The sequence below is a fragment of the Leptopilina heterotoma genome, unplaced genomic scaffold (genome assembly GCF_015476425.1).
Source record: "Leptopilina heterotoma isolate Lh14 unplaced genomic scaffold, ASM1547642v1 Lhet_209, whole genome shotgun sequence".
Taxonomy (NCBI): Eukaryota; Metazoa; Arthropoda; class Insecta; order Hymenoptera; family Figitidae; genus Leptopilina; species Leptopilina heterotoma.
The window spans coordinates 1,112,808-1,132,884 of NW_025110924.1; the positions used below are offsets into that span (position 1 = coordinate 1,112,808).

The 20,077-nt window shown below is 25.9% G+C and overlaps 1 protein-coding gene across 6 annotated transcripts in view; it reads right to left on the reverse strand.

Annotated features, from left to right (window-relative positions):
* LOC122501379 (RING finger protein nhl-1) overlaps positions 1 to 20,077 on the reverse strand; it is a 61,673-nt gene continuing 41,596 nt past the window's right edge. For 4 of the 6 annotated variants that reach the window (XM_043610777.1, XM_043610778.1, XM_043610779.1 and 1 more), the window contains 11 exons: positions 18,445 to 18,726; positions 16,957 to 17,269; positions 14,231 to 14,427; positions 13,858 to 14,135; positions 12,420 to 12,714; positions 11,641 to 11,736; positions 6,704 to 7,150; positions 3,415 to 3,576; positions 2,987 to 3,131; positions 867 to 1,148; positions 1 to 645 (listed from right to left, as the gene is read on the reverse strand). In XM_043610777.1, coding sequence (XP_043466712.1) covers positions 214 to 645; positions 867 to 1,148; positions 2,987 to 3,131; positions 3,415 to 3,576; positions 6,704 to 7,150; positions 11,641 to 11,736; positions 12,420 to 12,714; positions 13,858 to 14,135; positions 14,231 to 14,427; positions 16,957 to 17,269; positions 18,445 to 18,726 — 2,929 coding nt within the window. In that variant the 3' untranslated portion in view covers positions 1 to 213. Of the gene's footprint in view, positions 646 to 866; positions 1,149 to 2,986; positions 3,132 to 3,414; positions 3,577 to 6,703; positions 7,151 to 10,235; positions 11,239 to 11,640; positions 11,737 to 12,419; positions 12,715 to 13,857; positions 14,136 to 14,230; positions 14,428 to 16,956; positions 17,270 to 18,444; positions 18,727 to 20,077 lie in introns of those variants that run through there. The other 2 variants (XM_043610781.1, XR_006301563.1) reach the window with 2 other exon arrangements.

Consider the following 20,077-nt stretch of genomic DNA (forward strand, 5'->3'; position numbering starts at 1 on the left):
CTTTTTTAAAATTTCTGCAATTATTTAATTTTTAATAGGCAAGCAAAGTGAAAATATTTGAATTTAATTATAAAAAAAATTTCTTTTTTAGAAAAGCCCATCACCAGGAGAGAAAAAAATGAATAGGAAAGAAAAGAGAAGAATAATTTCTTCTCACTTTCTTTCCCTCTATTTTGTCGAATTGAATAAAAATTTTCAGACTTGAGAAAACTGTCAGAATACTTGGACACGATGATTTTCACGATCGCAGACAACAATATTGCCAGCTGAAGTAACAGCAACACCCTCGAGTCCCTTGAATTCGCCATCGCCACTGCCCCAATTGCCAAAAGCCCTGAGGAAAATGCCTTCCGGAGTGAAAATTTGTATACGATTATTGCCCGAATCGGCGACAATAATGTAGCCCTGATCGTCGACTGCAACACCGCGAGGAAATTTAAATTGTCCCTCGTCGGAGCCTTCCGATCCAAATGCCGTCAAAACACGTCCATTGACATCAAATATTTGAACACGATGATTATTACTGTCGCTGACAATCACTCGATTTGTATTGCTCACTGCAATATAGTGTGGATGTTCCAATTGACCACGACCACTTCCACAGGATCCAAATTTCCCGACAAACGTCCCGTCCGATTGGAAAACCTGGTAATGAAAATTAAATATTTATTCTACACTTTCTAGTAAAATCAATTTATTTCCAAATTCAAGTAATTAATATAATTAATATATTTAAATATTTTTCTATTTTTTTTATTTTGTTTCATTCTTTTTTATTTTGTTCTATTCTGTTTTATTTTTTCATTCTTTTTCACAATTAATATTATTTTAATTTTGAAATTTTTTGTTTGTTTCAAGAAGCTTACTTGGACACGATGATTTTCCTTGTCGCACACGTAAATAAATCCAAGGGCGTCGGTGGTTATACCCCAGGGATAATTGAATCGTCCGTCGGCCGTTCCTTGAGAACCGAAAGCTCGCAGAAAACGACCCGATGGATCCAAGACTTGAATACGATGATTATAACGATCGGCAATAATGAATTGACCGATTCTATTAACCGCAACTCCTGCCAAACAGTCAAATTGACCTTCTCCGCTTCCATACATTCCAAACTCCTTCATGAAGTTTCCGTTTCCGTCGAAAACCTTTGGGAACAATTTTTCGTTGGTATATTTATTTTATTATTACAAAAAAAATTATAGTGACAAAATATTCTTTTTTTCAAAAGTAAATTGGGAATTTTAATTTAATCGAATTTCATTTTAACAAAATTGAATTTTTACACAAAAGAAAGAATTTTTATTTAATTCAGGGTTGATAGAAAAAATGAATTTTTCTTTTGCCTGATATTTAGACAAAATTTTGACTTTTTTCCTGGCCGTTACAAATATTTTAAATCACTCTAAAAATGATTTGATACTCAAAAAAATGTTCTATTATATTTATTTTACGAATTTCTTTAATTGTAAAATTATTCGAAAACTTCAATTACTTCCTTTTTTAAATAAATATTCAATCATTATTATTTTTCTATAGTAATTAAGATTTTCAAAAATTTCAAATTCAAAGAATAATACTAAGAAATAATAATAAATTCTTTAAAAATATTTTCATCATTTCAATTCAATTATTACTTTCTGGAATTTTTAACTAAAATTCTTCTTTAAATCAATTATTTTGAATAATTTTTGAAAAAGTTCTTTGAGAATTTTCAAATCCATTTGTTTATAATTCAATTTACGAAATTTTGATTATTCGGAAATTCTTCAATTAAATATAGGTATATTAGAAAATTAAAACCTCAAATAATTTTTAAAAAAATTCAATTAAACTTTTTCAAAAAAAATTAATTCTACAGAATTTTTAGTTAAAATTATGAAAAATTCAAATTTTCAAAGATTTTAATTTGAAACCGTTTCAAAATTCAATTATTTCTAAAAATTCATGCTATGATGCTTTTAATATTCAATTATTTTCTAAAACTTTAACTAAAATTCATTTTTAATTCAATTTTTTTTAGAAAATTCTACGAGAATTCAATTATTTAAATATAAGAATAAATAATTTATTGAATAATTAAATGTTTCTTAAAATAAAATTCTCATAAAGAATAATTTTATCAACAAACAATTCTTGTGATAAATATTGTTATTTATTAAAATAATTCAATTTGTCAAAGAATTTTATCAAATTTCCTGAAAATAATTGAATTTCTGCAAAGAATTTTAATATTTATCAAGATAATTGAATTCTTTGAAGAATTTTATTAAAATTTTTGAAAATAATTGAATTTAGGGGAAGAATGTTACATCAAAGAATTTTTATTTAATCGAATTTCATTTTAAGAGAAGCAAATTTTTACACCAAAGAATTTTTATTTAAATTTAATTTCATTTTACCAAAATCGAATTTTTATTTAATCGAAGTAATTTTGACAAAAAGCGAATTTTTACGTTAAAGAATTTTTCTAAAGCGAATTTCTAATTAACCTTGAATTTTAATTTAAAAAAAGCGATAATTAAAAATTTGACCGAGTAAAAATTGTATTAGATGAAAATTCAAGTTGAATGATAATATTTTGTTTATACGAAGTTCAAAAACAAAAAATGATAAAATAGGAAAATTAATAATTTCGTTAAATAAAAATTCAAAAAATGGAAATTTTAAATGAAAATAAAAGTAAATTTAAATGAACAATTATTTTAGATCGATTAGTTTTATTTATTATAGTTAATTGTTATTGTTAATTAGCTTCTCAATATTAATTGGTTTTTGAATATTTATTAGTTTTTAAATATTAGTAGTCTTTGAACATTTATTAGTTTTTAAATATTACTCTTTGAACATTTATATTAGCCTTTATATATTAATTCATTAGTTTTTAATAGTTTAATTTTTTATTGATGTTTAAAATGTTTTTTAAAAAAATGTTTAGTTTACAGAATTTTTGGAATTCCAGGGAAGTGAAAAAGTTCCCATTTACCTGAACACGATGATTCGAACTATCGGCCACGACGATGGAATTATCCGGCCCAACTGCAAGGCCTCTTGGCCAAGTAAAGCATCCGGCTTCGCTCCCCCGCATCCCAAATTTGAACAGCTGCCGCCGCTTCAGCAGGTACTGACCTCTGTGTCATTATCGAGACAAAATAATTATAAAATAATTTTTCAATTCTTGAAAAATTACATTTTTCTATTGTTATTGTTATTTTTTTTTTGTTAATAGCCAATTGTTTTTTTTTTGTAGAGCCAATTATTTGTTTACAGAGAAGAATCAAGAGAAATGTTATTTATAATTTTTGAGAAGAAGATATTTTTGAAGAGAGGAGATTTTTTTTTGCAAAATTAATTGCACATTTTAGAAAGAGAGGAAATAAAATTTGGAAAAAAAATGATCTCGATTCCACTTACCTAGTGGAGGAACCTGCTGGCGCGGGTATAACGGGAGCTGCTATAGGGGACGTGGGGGAGCCTGACGGGTTTTTTTGGTCGTCGTCAGAAGATTCAAAGGACGTTTGACCCGGATGTCTCAGAGGTAGACCAAGTGACAACCTTCTAGAGGTTGCGCTTGCACTACGGAATTTTAAAAATTTTTCTTTTACATACAAATCAATGGAAAATTTTACTAATTTTACTTTTTACTCATTTTTTTTTCAACAACGACGTTCGCTTCTTTTTTCACAAGGAAATTATTTCGATCATTATTTTACAATTTGGGAAAAATTATTAAATTTTTTGAAGTATTTGAAGTTTTATTGATTTTTAAAATTAATATTCAGGAAATCAAATCAAAAATTAAAATTCTCGATAGAATTTTTAATGGATTTTTAAAAATTTTGATTTTTCAATATAATCTTTTTTTGGAACAAGAAAAAAATAAGAGAAGATTTTTTCGATCTTTTTTTCATCAGTTAATTATTACTATTTATTAAATTTTACTAATTCAGGTTAATTTTAGATACAAATTTACAAAAAGAGAATAAATTTTTTTTTCAGTGGAAATTAATTCACAAATATCTGTTTTAATGTAGAATAAAATAAATAATTATTGAGACAATCACAGTCAAGGATTATTCAAATATTATGTGAGCACAAGAAAAAATATTGGATCGTGTAATTTAGGACTTTGGGGAAAAAAATTACAATTTACAAATAAATTTGCTTTGTCTCCTTACCTTGTGACATTTATAAAGGTGAACATGAGAATACGTAACAAATCGAACAAACAAGTAGATATACACAAAATTGTATTTCTTCAATGAAAAAAAGGGGGATACGTTGTTAAGAAACGATTGAAAAAAATGTGCTTACATAATATTTGAATTCCTCGTTACAATCCTCGCTTGATGTCCTTTCAGATGATTTATTATGTAAGTTACGTTATTCCTGTTGGTTTAAATTCGAAGTTTGTTCTTTATTCAAAATTATTATATTTTCAGTAGTGAGAGGAACGTTTTGTAATTTTTTCCATTATTCACGAAAATTAAAATTTCATACTACATCTATCATTATAAATTAAGAAAATAAACTCTGTTTATTTATCAAAAATTGTAAAAATAAAATTTATCACTAAATTTTTATTGATAATTTAAAAAGTAAAATTTATGTTAATATTAATATAAATTTCTAATATTAGGTAATGTAAATTTCTATTGTTAATTTCTATAAATATTAACATAAATTATAATAATTAATATTTATATTATAATATATTAATGTTTTTATATTATTATTCACTTACATTTATTTTTACTTTATTTATATTAATTATTTAAGTGAAATTTATAGTTTTATTAGAAGACAAATAAATTAATGACTGTCTGGCCATACATCACTTTTACTACTTTGAAATATTTTGTACATAAAAATTTTATAATCTTATTTAATTTTCCATAAAATATAACGATTTTACGAGATATTAAAAACTCTTTATTTATACATAATAGCAAAACTTTAAAAAAAGACTGAACTTTTAATTTTATTTAAAAAATATTTAAAAATGTTTGTTTATTTTAATTAGTCATAAAACTACAAAATCGACGTTAATATTTTATAATAATTACAAAGCTGTCGAAAAAAAAAGAAAATGTAAAAATGATAGAAAATTGTGAAAATAATGGGATATTGTTGTATTTATATTGTAGAAAATTTTCGAAATAATAGAAAATTATGAACATAATAGAAAATTGTTGAAAAATTAGAAAATTGTAAAAATAATAGAAAATTGTAAAAATAGTAGAAAATTGTAAAAATAGTTGAAAATTGTAAAAATAATATAGAATATTGTTTTAATTATAGAAAATTAACGAAATAGTAGAAAATTATGAAAATAATACAAAATTGCAAAAAATATTAAAAATTGTAAAAATAATTCAAAACTGTAAGAAGAACAAAAAATTGTAAAAGTCATGTAAAACTAAAAAATAATAATCGAACTGTAATAAAAAACAGAAAAGAATAAAATTAAAATTGTAAACATAATCAAAAACTGTGAATTTAATTTATAAAAAAAAAATAATTAATAAGAATCAGTAAAAATAACAAATTATCAAAATGATTAAAATTGAAACAAAATGTAATTATTTGCAAGGATGAAAAAAAGTTGTTCACTTAAAGTACTTCTGTTGGATAAAAAAAGAAAACGTAATTAAAAATAATCCTATAAACAATCTCGTTAATTACCTTACAAGGAGAACCAGTTCACAAGGGATTTTCTGAAGTAAATTACCATGCAATTTGAAGCACTTTTTTTTTATTTCATATCCTTTAAAAAGAAATCCAAATATTCTGCAGTGTCTATACAAATAGTGTGTGTTTGTGTGTACATTTTTTTATTCTCTATAGATAAATATATATGTAAATTTATAAAATTTTCCATAATTTAATTTTCAAAAATAGAAAAAAACTTTCAAATATTCTAAAAAAGAGAAAGACTATTAAATTCTATAAATAAAGAGTCAATTTAAATTTCTTGCTGACTAAGTGATAAGAAATTATTTAAAATATTATTAGTAAATAAAATATTACCGAATGGGATATAAATAAATAAATAAATCAATGAATAAATAAATAAATAAATTAGTAACAGCCAATAATAAGTAATGCCAATAATAATTTTAAAAAAATAATAATTTTTTTAAAGAAAATATAAATAACTTTTCCAAATATAATTTTTTTTTCAAATCTAATAGAAAATAATAAATTAGTTTAATAATAACTCAAATAATTTTTTCAAAGAAAATATAAATATTGTTTACAAAACTGATAGAAATATACTAATTTATTCAATTCGATTATATAAATAATTTTTACGAAAATGATTGTAAATTTTTCGAAGAAAATGTAAAAAAAATCTTCAAAAAAAAAAATTTAATTTAATAATTTTTCCAAAACGAACAATGAATTTAACAATTTATTCAAAATGGATGTAAATAATATTTTTTTGCAAAAACCGGATAGAAATAATTTATTCAAGACGGATGTGAATCAAAATAATTTTATCCAAAAGGGATGTAAATAATTTTTCTTTTTGCCAAACCGGAAAGAAATAATTTATCCAATAATTCTTTTTTAAAAACCGGATAGAAATAATTTATCCAAGACGAATAGAGATAATTTTAAAAATAATTCCGACAATAAATTAAAATTCACGACAATTTTCATTGTTTTTTTTTTAAATTAAAATTTTCTCAAAGCCTACCTAGATGAGGGTATCGAGGTGGTGGTCGGTGGCTCCTTATCCTTGGTGCTTCGATTTCCGTATTTATTTTTGAGATAACGCGCCCATGAGCTAAGGGCAGCGCCGTCTTTTTCGGCGCCTCCGCGATCTCGATCCGGACTTGGTTCGCGGGACTTTAGAGCGTGAGTGCTCCGACTTCTTGCCAATTCCGAGCCGGCTCCGTATTTCGCTGCCAGATATGCATTCGGCGATTGTGTCGTCGGGGACGGTGGATCCTCGTCGATTTCCAATTCCTCGCCACCGAAATTGTGCGAGCTCCTCGATCTCGCCAATCTTTGTCGTCTCTCCTTCAGGGCGGCGTACCTCGATCTCGGCGACAATGGCTCGATGGGCTCCGTGTCCACTGGCTCCCTGTCCCTCTCTCTCGTCGGTGCCATTGCTGCCTGACTTCTGCTCTTGTTCAGGAATCTGCAAATATTTTTTAACAAAAAGAAAAAAAAAGAGAGAAAAAAAAAGATTTTTCTATAGAAAATTGTTTTTTTTTTATTTTCTCCAAAAAAATAAAAATTCTCAATATTTTCTGCTTGTTAATTTATTGTGAATATTGAAAAATAAATTAAGCTAAAATTAATTAATGAAAAATTAATTAATAACATTAATAATGAAACAATATTACGAAATAATTTTTATGAAATTGATAAATATTTATTAATTATTAGTTTATTTGCTAATTAATAATTAATAATTAATAATTGCTAATTGCTAATTGCTAATTGCTATTTGCTAAATGCTAATTTAATAAATGTGATTTTGCAATCAAATATTTTCTCTCAAAATTTATAAGAAACTTCGATTAAAATCCAAGCAGAATGTTTAATTTTTTCGAAATTCGTGAAAAAGATGATGAAAATTCGTCAAATCAAAAAATACCAAAGAAGACCAAAAGGAAAAAAACGAAGGACAGAAAAATAGAATTTCATGAAATCGTAGTATCTTTTACTTTCCATCTAGTCAAATGATAAAATTAGTTAATGAAAAAACTAAACAATTAAAAAATTCTGTAATAAATTTGAAATTTCTGATGATAAACAAGGATCACAAATTTTATACCAAAAAAAAAATCACAAGCGGAATGCAGAAAAAAAATACTAGGACGGTTTTTCTTTGACAGGTAAATAAAAAATGCGAGTTATCACAAAAATGCAGTTTATTTACCACACTCACAAAACTGATGCAAAAGCGTATATTTTTTCGCTTAAACAAAAAAAAAACCAAAAAAAAAAAATAATCAAGAGAGTAAAAAAACACTTATTTTAAGATTCGTTTATCGTATCCTCGTGATAATTTTAAAATAGCGAATATTTTCGAATATTAAAAAATTATCATGTACGTACGATTTTTTTTTCACGTACGACTTTCATGACTCTAATTCTCTTTTTTTTCACCTTTTTCTCTTTCTTTCGGTCAATTCTTTTTTCGAATTCAAATCAAACACTTTTATATCGATTTCAAATTATTTTAATTATGAATAACTGGAAAGAATTTTCTCTCAATTTAAATTTTCTTCAATCGGGAAAAAATAATTAAAACTCAAATTTAAATTATTTTCATTTTCAATTTAACTGGTAAATATTAATTAAATAAAAATTAAATCCAAAAAGAAATTAACTCAAACATCGTCAATTTTTAATTCAAAAACAGTAATTAAAGAATTAATTAATTAAAATTCATTTCGAAAAGAAATTAATTCAAAAATTTATTTTTAACTCAATCGTCAATTTTTAATTAAAAAATAATAATTAAAGAATTAATTAAATAAAAATTAATTCAAAAATTTATTTTCAACTCAATCGTCAATTTTTAATTCAAAAATAGTAATTAAAGAATTAATTAATTAAAATTAATTCCGAAAAGAAATAAATTCAAAAATGATTTATTTTTAATATTTAAATTTATTTTATTTTTTTTTTTAAATAGTAATTAAATAAAAAATGTATTCCAAAAAGAAAAATATATACTAATCGGAAATTAATCTGAAAAATAGAAATAAATAAAAATTAAATAACATAAACGAATAAAAATTAATTTGTAAGATAGAAATAAATAAAAATTTAATTTGAAGAAAATAGAAATTTTTTGAAAAGAAAAAATCAGAAATTTGTAATTAAAATAATTTGACTTAAGTTCCATCAATAAAAAATAATAACAAAGAAGTAATAAAAACGAAAGCTAAAAAGCTAAATATTGAGCAACAATTAACAATTAAAAAAAAAAAAGAAAACGAAACTGGAAAGTACATTTGCATACAGGAATCGGTTAAAAACACGTCTTCAATAATAATTATTATATCACAATACGCAAAAAGAAAAAAATGCATAGATCGAGCATATTGAGTAAATACAAGAGCTTCACGACAAATTAACTAAATATTTTACATCGATTTTCTGATAATTATAATAATTATATTTCGATGTTTATCAAATTAGAAATTTTTCCTTTTTTCTCTTTTGCAATATTCTAATTGAAAATCATTCTTTTTTTCTGGTCTTTCCATTCGTTAATATTATATGCATTAACAGCTATTTATTGGTGTTATATTTTTTTTTTAATTTTCTTTCAATTGGTGTTAATTTTAGTGAAGGTGTGAGAATCGGAGAAAGACCATTTTTTCACATGAAACAATTTTAGTAAATATTCGGCATTTTTTTTATAATATTAAATATAGTCGGACGGAATTCTTTCAGTCAGTTACAGAATTTTTCAGTCATATTTAAAATTGATTATATGGTTTTAATTTCTTTTTTTAGTCTTCAGTCTTTTTTTGCATCACTTTTTCATTTTGAAAAGAGTAATTTTTTTCTGACAAAATTTTTGAATTTAAGAGAGAATATTTTTTGGACTAGTGGAATTTTTGTTTAAAACATTTTTTTCAATTATCAAAACGAAAAATGAAGATTTTTTTTAATAAACAAAAGAATTGTCTGATAAACAAAAAAAAAAAATTGTTTGATAAACAAGAAATTTTAATTCAATATTCTTAAAACAAGAATAGAAATTTGAGTTTAGTAAAAATAACGAAACGATTATTTTACTTAAATAAGATAAAAAATTAAAGATGAGAAATTACAGATATAATTTTAGTTATTCTCATTTAGCAAACATTTTTAATTTAAAGTATTTGAAAGAAAGAAAATTATTTTTATCTAGAAATAAATTGTTAGCGTTTGTTGCTTTCTGATATATAAAAATGATTAAAAAATTAATTTTTTTTGGTTATAAAAATTAATTTCTTTTTAATTCTTATTAAACTGAGTTAGAGAAATTTTGATAATTTGATTAGTGGACAAAAGGTAAATTTTTTTTCTTCTGTTTCGATACAGCAGCAAAGGGAATGTTTCGTTTCGGTCTTTATCTGATTCTTAGAATCGCCACCTTCGACTGTTTTTTTTTTATTTTTTTGTTTTTAAAGTCACAGGAACAGATTAATTAAAACGCTGCAACACAGTACGGAAACACAGAGAACAGTGGTTACCATTTGCATCGGTACACTCACGTCTCTCTCAGTTGTATCCTTTTTCTCATTATCAGGGCTCGAATAAAGTTTCTTCGTTTCACTCTCATTTCCATTTCGTTCACAATTCATTTCCTCCTTATCAATCTCGTTGGGAAGCGTTTTTCCCTCTTCATCGTTGAATTCCAATGAATTTTCATCGTCTTCTTTTTCATTATTGTTCATCTCTTCATTGTCATCGTTAGCGCCGTCTAGCGGTAGCGTCGTCGAATCAGGCGCTTCAGTTTCACTCTCGGATTCATCGGAGGAAGTCATCCAACCATTTTTTCCAATGCTACCATGACGATAAATTCTGAATTTCTCCGAATTTACATTCTCATCGATTTCCTCGTTGTTCGATAGTAAATTTTTTTCACTACTTGAATTTTCGCATAAATTCGAAATACTTGGTGGGGAATTTTTTTGATTATCGTTCTCGATCCATCCATTATTATTTATAGTGCCATTTTCTTTACTTTGGGGAGTATTTTCAATTTTTGAATTTTGATTCTCCAAATCTTCTGATTCAGAACTGAATTGATTTATCAAAATTTTTGGTATTCCGTTAGAAATTATTCCTTTATCAGATTGTGTTTCGTTAGATTTTAAAGTTCCATTTGCATATATGCCATTGGTTTTTTCTACTTTATATTTATCGGAATTTTCGTTAATTTTACTGGGAATTTTTTCATCCTTGTCGCATTCTTTATTTTCTTCCGAGTCATCATCATCTTCAGTTTCTTCCTCATCGGTCTCGTTTCTACTCTCAATAATCGGTCCGAGAATTTCTCGTTCGAAAATATTTCTCTCTGCCTTGGTCCCTTGTGTATTTAAATCGACTAACTCTCGACAATCATCATCATTGGAAAATTTATTCTCATTATTGGAATGGCTATTGATTTTTCCATTTTTCTCGCATTGAACATCATCATTTGCCAAAGAATTTCCATGAATTCTCAAGTTGTCAACAACGTTCCTCTGGCCTCCATCATCCTCGGAGTCACGACTAGACAAGAAGACATTCTGATCATTATTCCAAATGACATTCTCGTCAGTAATCAATTTTTTATTAGTGTCGATTATGAAATTATTTTTTTCGCCACTAGACATTTGGGAAATATTTTCCTCTTGTGGGGAAAAAGGATTATTATTTTCATTTGGTAGTAATTTTTTTGTAATTTCTGTCAAAGTTAAAGTAACGTCTTGTTTTATTAATGAATTACCGTCCGACTTGCTTTTAGATGAATTCGTTAAATTCGCGAACCGAGTGATTTTCGATTCCTCGGAATAATTTGACGAGGATTTTTCGTCTTCAATATTGTCATTAATCAAACGATTATTATCATCATTCAGGGAATTATTGGAATTAGAACCCAAGTCGTGAATGTCGTGATCGTTTTTTACGAACCTGCTGGTATAGCCGCCTGGTGTTGTCATCGATGTTGTTGTTGGTGTTGTTGTTGTTGATATTGTCTGCGCTGGACTTCCCCTCGGCGAGACGTATCTGCAAAAATTTATTTCATTTTTTTAAAATCATTTCCTGATTTATTTCTATTATTGCAAAATAATAAATTAATAATAACATGAGAATTAGAAATAAATTAAGAAATAAAAATTAATTAAAACAAATAATTTCCAACAAATGGGAATTGTTTTTTTTTAAATTATTAAATAATAAAGTATCGCTCAAATTTATTTTTATTATTGCAAAATAATGAGAATTTATTTTCCGAGTCATAAATTAATGTTAAAAAAAGTGTTGAAAAATCTGATTAATTTTGAAAGTAACAAAAAATTTACTAAATTTATACTGAAATTAAATTATTTTCGTAAATATTTATTATCTAAATATTAATTATTAAAATTAGTGTTTTGTAAAATATTTTAATTTTTACTAATTTAAATTTACAGCAATTTTATTTTATACTTTTATTTTATTCTATTATTTATTTTATTTTATACTTTTATTTTATTTTGTACCAATTTAATGTAAATTCTGTAGAAATTTAATTTTAAAAATTCATTATAAAATTGTTCTTAAAAATAATAAAAGTTCAATAATAAAAAAAATACAATAATAAAAATGATAATGAATAAAAATTATTGAAAGAAACAATGAAAAAGAAAAAATTAAAAAAAACTATTATTAAAAAATAAAATTATAATTAATAAAAATGATAATTTCACCTGGATGAAGGTGAGTCCTCCTTGCTGCCACGACGTGCCTCAGCACTGCGTGCAAGAAGAGGGCCAATATCTGTTCGAGCCATGGCAGATTCATTTCTCTGTCGATCTTGTGTCGCGGCCGGTGCAGTGGTCGTTGTTCGAGTCTCGGTCTCCGATTCCTCTTCGGTTTCAGTTTCCGTCTCTTCGGATGAACTGCTCGTTTCATCCTCGTCTTCCTCCACTTCTTCCTTCTTCTTCGGCTCTTCCCTGGCTGGCGTTGGTGTCACCTGAGGAGGCGGTGGTGCCGCACGATTACCTATTCACAAAAAAATTTACCAATTAACTTTTTTTTCAATTTTTTTACAAAAAAAAAAAAAATTCCTCACTTGCTAAAGAAATTTTTTATTTTATTTCTTTTATTCTAGAAACAGAATTGGTCCTTTTTTAACAGTTTTAAGAAAATATTTTTTATCAAAAATGTAAAAATTAGAATTAAATGAATTAAAAATAAATAATATATTTAAATATAAATAAATACCAAAAAGTATTATTGTTAATATTTATATAAAATTTATAAAAAATAAGCTTCAAACTTTAGACTAAAAAATTTTGCGGCATTTATTAATAAGCGTTTAGCAATTTAATTTTTTTATTTACAAGCATTTTATTAATTAGAATTAGACTATTTTATAGATAAATATACTGAAAAGTATTCTAAAAATCCAATATTTACCAAATTAGGAATATTCGATTACTGTAACAAAATAAATATATAGTGAGCGAAAAAAAAATTTTCTTTCTTAGGAAAATAATGTCACGAAAGGATTGAGGAGAAGAATTTACGAAAGAAATATACAAAATAATTTTAAAAAGAGGGGAAGGAAAACATTTACAATAAAAAATCCACTGTTTTGAATTTAAGAAAGAAAAAAAGTTGTCCCAAAAAAAGGAAGAAAATGAAAAATATTTTTATAATGATTAACACCAAAATTCAGAATTTTCTTAGTAATTCTAAAAATTTAATTGTTTCCAGTACTTTTTAACAAAAATCCCCGATATTTTCCCCTGATTTCTCTTACAAATTCTACTTTCCCTATGGCAACCCTGAATAATAAAAATAAATCAGGAAATGATTAAAAAAAAAAATGAAATAAATTTTTGCAGATACGTCACAAGCCAAGGGGAAGTCCAGTGCAAACAATAACAAAAACAACAATATCGATGACAACACACCAGGCGACTATATCAGCAGCTATACCTTAAAAAATGATTACGACATTTACGACGTGGGTTGTAATTCCCAAAGATTCCTTGAATAATATTAATCGTTTGGTTAATGACAATATTGAATATTATTAATAATAAGCGTGAATATATTAATAAAAATTAGTATTTTGGGTTAAATGGATTAATTTTTTGTTTATTAAAATTGAATTGAAGAAGACTGTGTTGATATTACCTGCGCCTAAAAAACGACTCTGAAAGGGTCTGGTGGAGGATGTGGTTGTTGTTGGAGGGTCTCTATGGGATGAACTTGAGAGACTACCTGGACCTGAAGAAATCGTTGTCGTTGTATTTGTCGGCGGTGCTCTCGATAAATATTTCTGTTTCATTTCTTCAGCAGTGAATGGTGCACCAGTTGTTCTTATTCCCGAGCCACTTGAACTTTCCGAGCCTGTACTTGAATCTGAAGATGCACTTCTTGTTCCTTGAGCATGAGCGTCTGCCGATGTTCTTCTAAGGTCACAAAAATTTATTTTACAAACAAAACAAAAAAAATAAATAAAATTTATATAAAACTAAATTTTTTATTCTATTTCTACAATTTTTACCTGGTAATGGGTGTTCTTCGGGGAAGTTCTTCGGGTTCTCGTTCCTGTGTCTCTCTGACAGTCACAGAAGGCGGTTGACGTTCTTCGACAGTTTCCGGTGGGGTAGGAACATTTTTATTTTGCTTCTTGATCCGCGAAATTTCGTCGTCTTCGCTCACTTGTCGAGCCACGGCTGTTGGAGCTTTTCTCACTTGGACCTATTTGCAAATAAAATTTTTATTATTTTCTTCTCTTTCAATTTTTCTCTATCACTTTATTATTAAAATCAATTTTCGTCTAAAAACTAAAAAAGAAAATGGTTTTCAGACTAAAAATTCAAAAAATAGGAAATTGATTATTTTTAATTTATTAGCCAAAAAGTATTGTAAGTTTAGGAATAGTTATAAAAATAAATAATAGAAATAGTAATCAAATAATTAAAAATTAAAATAATTAAATTGTTGGCAAATAATTACCGACGTATTGATAAATATTTAAATTATCTTACAGGCTTTGGCTCATAATAATTATTTAGAAAAAAATTCTTTCCAGAAATGATTAAAAAAGGTTGTGTGTGAATAAATTTACAACGAATTGTAAGAATATCATCAGTGTTTTATTTAAACTATTCTCAAAAGATAAATAGTGAGTGAAAAATTTACAGTGAGTACTCGTACAATGTTGTAAAGTGTTTTTTCAATTCTAGCAATTTTAAATATCAGAAAATCAAAATTGTAGTTTAAAAAGGCATTTTTCAAAAATAATATCTTCTCTTAGCCTATGGAAACTAATTCTAAAAATGCTTCTTGGAACAAAATTGCTACTTTTTTTAGTTTAGCATCTACATATGTAAATTAAACGGATTTTGTAAATTTAAAGCTTCAACGAAAATTTAAAAATTATTTCAAAAATTTTTGTTTCTTTCCGTATGTAAATTTTTTTAAAATCATTTTTGTTTTAGAAAAAAGAATTTCTTAAAAAATTGAAATTAGAAACAGAAACATAATTTTAAGAAAAAAAAAATAAAACTTGAAATAAAAAGCGAAAAAACTAATGGTATATGTAGAAGGAAATTTTAAACAAAAATTAAAAATGAAAATCGAAATTATCGAATGAAAGAAAAGTAAAACAAAATAAGGAAAGTACAAATTTAGAACAAAAAATACAAAATACAACAAAATATTACAAAAACAGAAACAATTTCTCTGTAAACAAATAATAATTTCGCGTGAAAGTTTAAATTTAAGAAGACCTTGAGCGTAATTTTAGAGAGTTTGAAAATATATTTGGATATCAAGAAAATCATGATTGCATCGCAAAAATAAATTACGATTGAATGGCAATTGAAATGGAGACTGTGCAAACAAACGAGAACCTCCGCAGCACATTTTCTATTTACACAACGGCAAAACGTTTTTTTTTTAATATTTAATTATTATTATTAGTAGTTCAATCGCCAAAAAATAGGCAGTTTTTTTAATAGCGTACATGCTTTTCTTATAAATTTACACTTTAGCAGAAATGCTTGAATTTCAAATTTATATTCGCATTTTGCTGGATTATGAGAAAAAAAACAATTTTTTTTGTTTGGCAAATTCCACTAATATTTTGATTAATTCACTTTTGAACAAGACATGTAAAAAAGAAAAATTGACAAATTATCAACAACTACGCTAAGAAAAGCTTGCACAATCAAATAAAATTAATTTTTTTAGGAAAATAAAAATTGAAAACTACTTGACAAAACTAATAGAAGAGATTTTATCTTTTTTTTGAAAATTTCAATCAGTGGCATTAGCTTTTGTTTCGAACTTATTTTTCCGTTGTGCCGACGTGTCGAGTGCGTGTGGATGGGCTCGTCCTTATTTTCAGCTCTTAATCTTCAGGATTTGACAAATCCTGCCAAACAAACAATGTCAGAATTTATTTTTTATTCTTAAAAATAGTTTCTTGATTATTTTTGTCTTTACTTATTTTTATCATTCACATTCAAAATATATTTTTTGACTCTGTTTTTGAAAACATTTCGCTAACTTTTCAATAGATCATTAAATTTTCGAATAATTTTCTATTTCGAATAATTAATAAATAATAATTAATAATTCTATTTTTTAATTTTCGATTATAGGATAATTTTCGTTTCTTTGTTGTAGAAATTATGACAATATTTAAATGAATTTTTTTTTGTCATTTAGACGAAAAGAAAATGGAAATTCAGACAGTGGGAAAAATAAATATAACTGTCTATTATTATAATTAATTTAATAGTAATAATAATTATAAATTGACTCTATAATAAATTTTAAGTATTGTGTATATAATTATAATGAAATTTCCCGTGTCTAGTGAATCCAAAAGATTGCAATAATTAATAAAGTCCAGCTTAAGATAAACAGAAGGCAACCTTTTCTTAATACAAGTGAGCCAAGTAAATCCTTCACGTCTCGTGAATCATTAGCCATTGCCTGTAGAATGATGAGGGGCATTTTTTACTCACAATTAATTTCTAATCTAGTTCATTAAAAAAAAGTCTTTTACAATTATTTTTGTAAAATTCAATTAGTCAAAAGATTGTCAGACCACATATTTCTCAATATTTTCCCGAACTATAAATAAATTTCGAGACTAAAATAATAATTTCGAAATAATTGGTCTGACGATATAGTAAAAAAAAAAAAAAAAAATTGGATTAAATGAAAAAGAAAAAAAATGCTTAAGAGGAAAAATTATTGAGAGACTTTGCTCACCTGAGGCTTTGGCTGTGCCGGGGGTGGAGGTTGAACGGGTTCCTCTTTTTTCCTCTTGCCGGCCCTTTCGTATTCCTGTAGTTTCTTCATAACACGTGGTGAATCCGTGAGGCGAAAAATTCCCGAGAGAGGACCCCTCGCAGCATCTTCCGTATCAAGTACTCGTTCACGTGCATTTCCCGTGTCCTGTGTTCCCGTGAATCTCACCGTTGTTCTTGTATCGCCATCCGAATCCTCACCGTCACGATGTCTCATAAATCGACTCCTGTAACGCGATTTGTTCCTCGGCGCCTCATATTCAGGTGCATCGTATCTAAAATCAAATTATTAGATTAAAATTACATCTTTAGTTTCTTTTTTTTCTGTCTAAAGTAATAAATAATTCGAGAAATAATTCTCGAGAGAAAGATAAAAAAAAAAAACGCCACTATTTTGATATTAGCAACACAACAATTTAACAATTAGGAAAATAACTCTCATTCCTTTGAATCGTGCGACAATTTTTATTGCTACTTTAATAAAGACATTTAAGACAATAAAAATGCCAATAAACAAGATTCGTCGCTGGGTTCAAAAAAAAAAGAACTGGCTCATATATAATAGAGAAACAGTCGGTGAATTGTTAAAAGCGTCGAAAGAAATAATTTATGGTCAATTTCATTTCTTTTATTTTTGCTTGCGTTTAGCACGCAACACCATTTCAACAATTTGCATATTTCGAGGCTTTTCAGAAAGAGGGGGGAGGGGGGGGTGTTCATTAACGAGAGTTGGCAACGGGACTGACGAGAAATTATCTTATACATGGTCTGTAATTAAATTCATTATTTTAGACATGAAAAAAAAGAAGTACATATAGAAAGAAAAATGTATAAATGGGCAATAAAGAAATTTAAGAGAATGAGTGAAATTTAAAAAGGAGAGAAGGTATTTAGTATTTTATATTCAAAGATACATATATATATATATGTATAAAAGTTATTCTAGAGTATAGATATTTGGGTCATTCTGAAAAACTTATTCCCCTCTCGTCAGGACTTTGGCGATCTGCCAAAACAATTCGCTACTTTGATCGAAAAAGGCCGAGAACAGTATTTCCTACGTGCTTCTTTTATCAAAGAAAAATCTTTCTTCTACTGCCAGAAATTTAGACAAAAAAAGAGGAGAAGAAAAAAAAAGAAAAGAACTATCGCGCGCATAACCCATTTATCCTTATATTGCTTGCGATACAAAATTTCTAGCCTCTCTGATCCTTATGTACTTTTTCAGCACTTTTCCCGATTTTACAATTTTATCTCCCCTTGAAAATGTTGACACTTCAAAGTCAATTAGCAAATTTTTGAATAATCGAATAGAAAATATTTTTTTGTAATTTTTGGAAATTAGAAGAAGAAGAAGAAGAAGAGGAATAAATATTCGATTTGACAATTGAAAAGAAAAAAGAAGAGCCAGGAAAAAAGGGTGTAAATTTTCCGTTGGAAAAATAATTACTCATAATCGGGAACGTATCGATTTCTAGTCAATCGATTGTCGTCATCCGGTTGACGGTACTGTGAGGCGAGACGATGATCGCTTTTACTCCTCATCAGTCCTGGTGAACCGCCAGGCGGTGCTAGAGTTCCGGAACTGCTTCCCAAAAGTCCGCTACTTCCGGTTTCTGGTTTTATATTCAATTCTCCATAACCGGCAACGTGAAGGACCAATTGATTCGGATCGTGGGCCATTACGAAACGCACCCGACGACCATAATCTCCCGCTTCATATTCAAAGTTCCTGTAAATGCGATAATTTTATTAATTAATGCAAATTTGGAATTATTAAGCGCGCTAAACGAAATATTCAATTTATTATTATTATCCATATTATAAAATTTTTTATTTTCAAAAATAAATTTTTGAATAATTTCATAAACAAAATTAAAAAAAACACTCATTCTACGCAATTCTACGCAACATAAAATATTCCTTTCAAGGCTGAAAGCATCTTTTCTTTTTTCTTTTTTAGTTTAAGTATTTCTTTTAATTTTGTAATAAAGGGCATTCCCCGTGTATATATTGAAAAATAAAAAATAAAATTAAGTACATAATTAATTATTATTGTTTGTATTTTCAAAAATTTTAAATTTTAAATATAATTCTTCACAAGAATACAATGATTTTCATAAATAATAACATTCTTTGAAAGAAATCAATTATTCTTAAAAATAGTAAAATTCTTTGCAAAAATTCAATTATTTTAAAAAAAATTTCACTAAAGAATTCAATTTTTTTCTTAATTCGTTCTAATAAAAAATTTCACTACAATTCAATTATTTTTTAAAATTTTAATAAATTCTGCGAAAAAATCCAATTATATTTATAAATAGTCAAATTTTTGCAAAAATTTAATAATTTTCAATAAAATTTCATGAAATAATTCAACTTGTTTATATAAATTTTTCAAAAGAATTCAATTATTTTCTAAAATTTATAAAAAATCCTTTAAAAAAAACAATTTATTAAAAATTTTTAATAAAATTCCTTAAATTAATTAAAATATTTTAGAAAATTGTAATAAAATTCTGAGAAGAATTTAATAATTTTCTAAAAAAGTTTAATATACCTAATTCAATTAAATTATTATTAAAATCTTAAATTAAAATTATTAAAGAAACTCCTTAAATTAAAAAAAAAATTTTTCAATAAAATAAATTCTTCAAAAGAATTTAATTAGGATTTTCAAACATTTTAAAAAAATTCTTGTCAAGAATGCAATTCTTTTCATAAATAATAAAATTTTTCGGAGAAATTCAATTATTCTCAAATTTGTTGATAAAATGCTTTGCAAGAATTCAATTATTTTCATAAATAATAAAATTATTCGAAGGAATTCAATTATTTTCAATACATTAATTTTAAAATTGAAAATATGTAAAAAGAAAAATTTACTATTGGTAAAAATAAAAGATACAAAAAAGGTACAAAATGGAAACGGAAAATAAAAAAGTTTCAAAAAAATACAAAAAAGATACAAAAAGGAACAAAAAATATACGCAGAAAAGTTAAAAAAAAAAATACAAAAATGGAACAAAAAAATACAGAACTGTTAAAAAATATATATAAGATACAAAAAGGATACAGAAAGA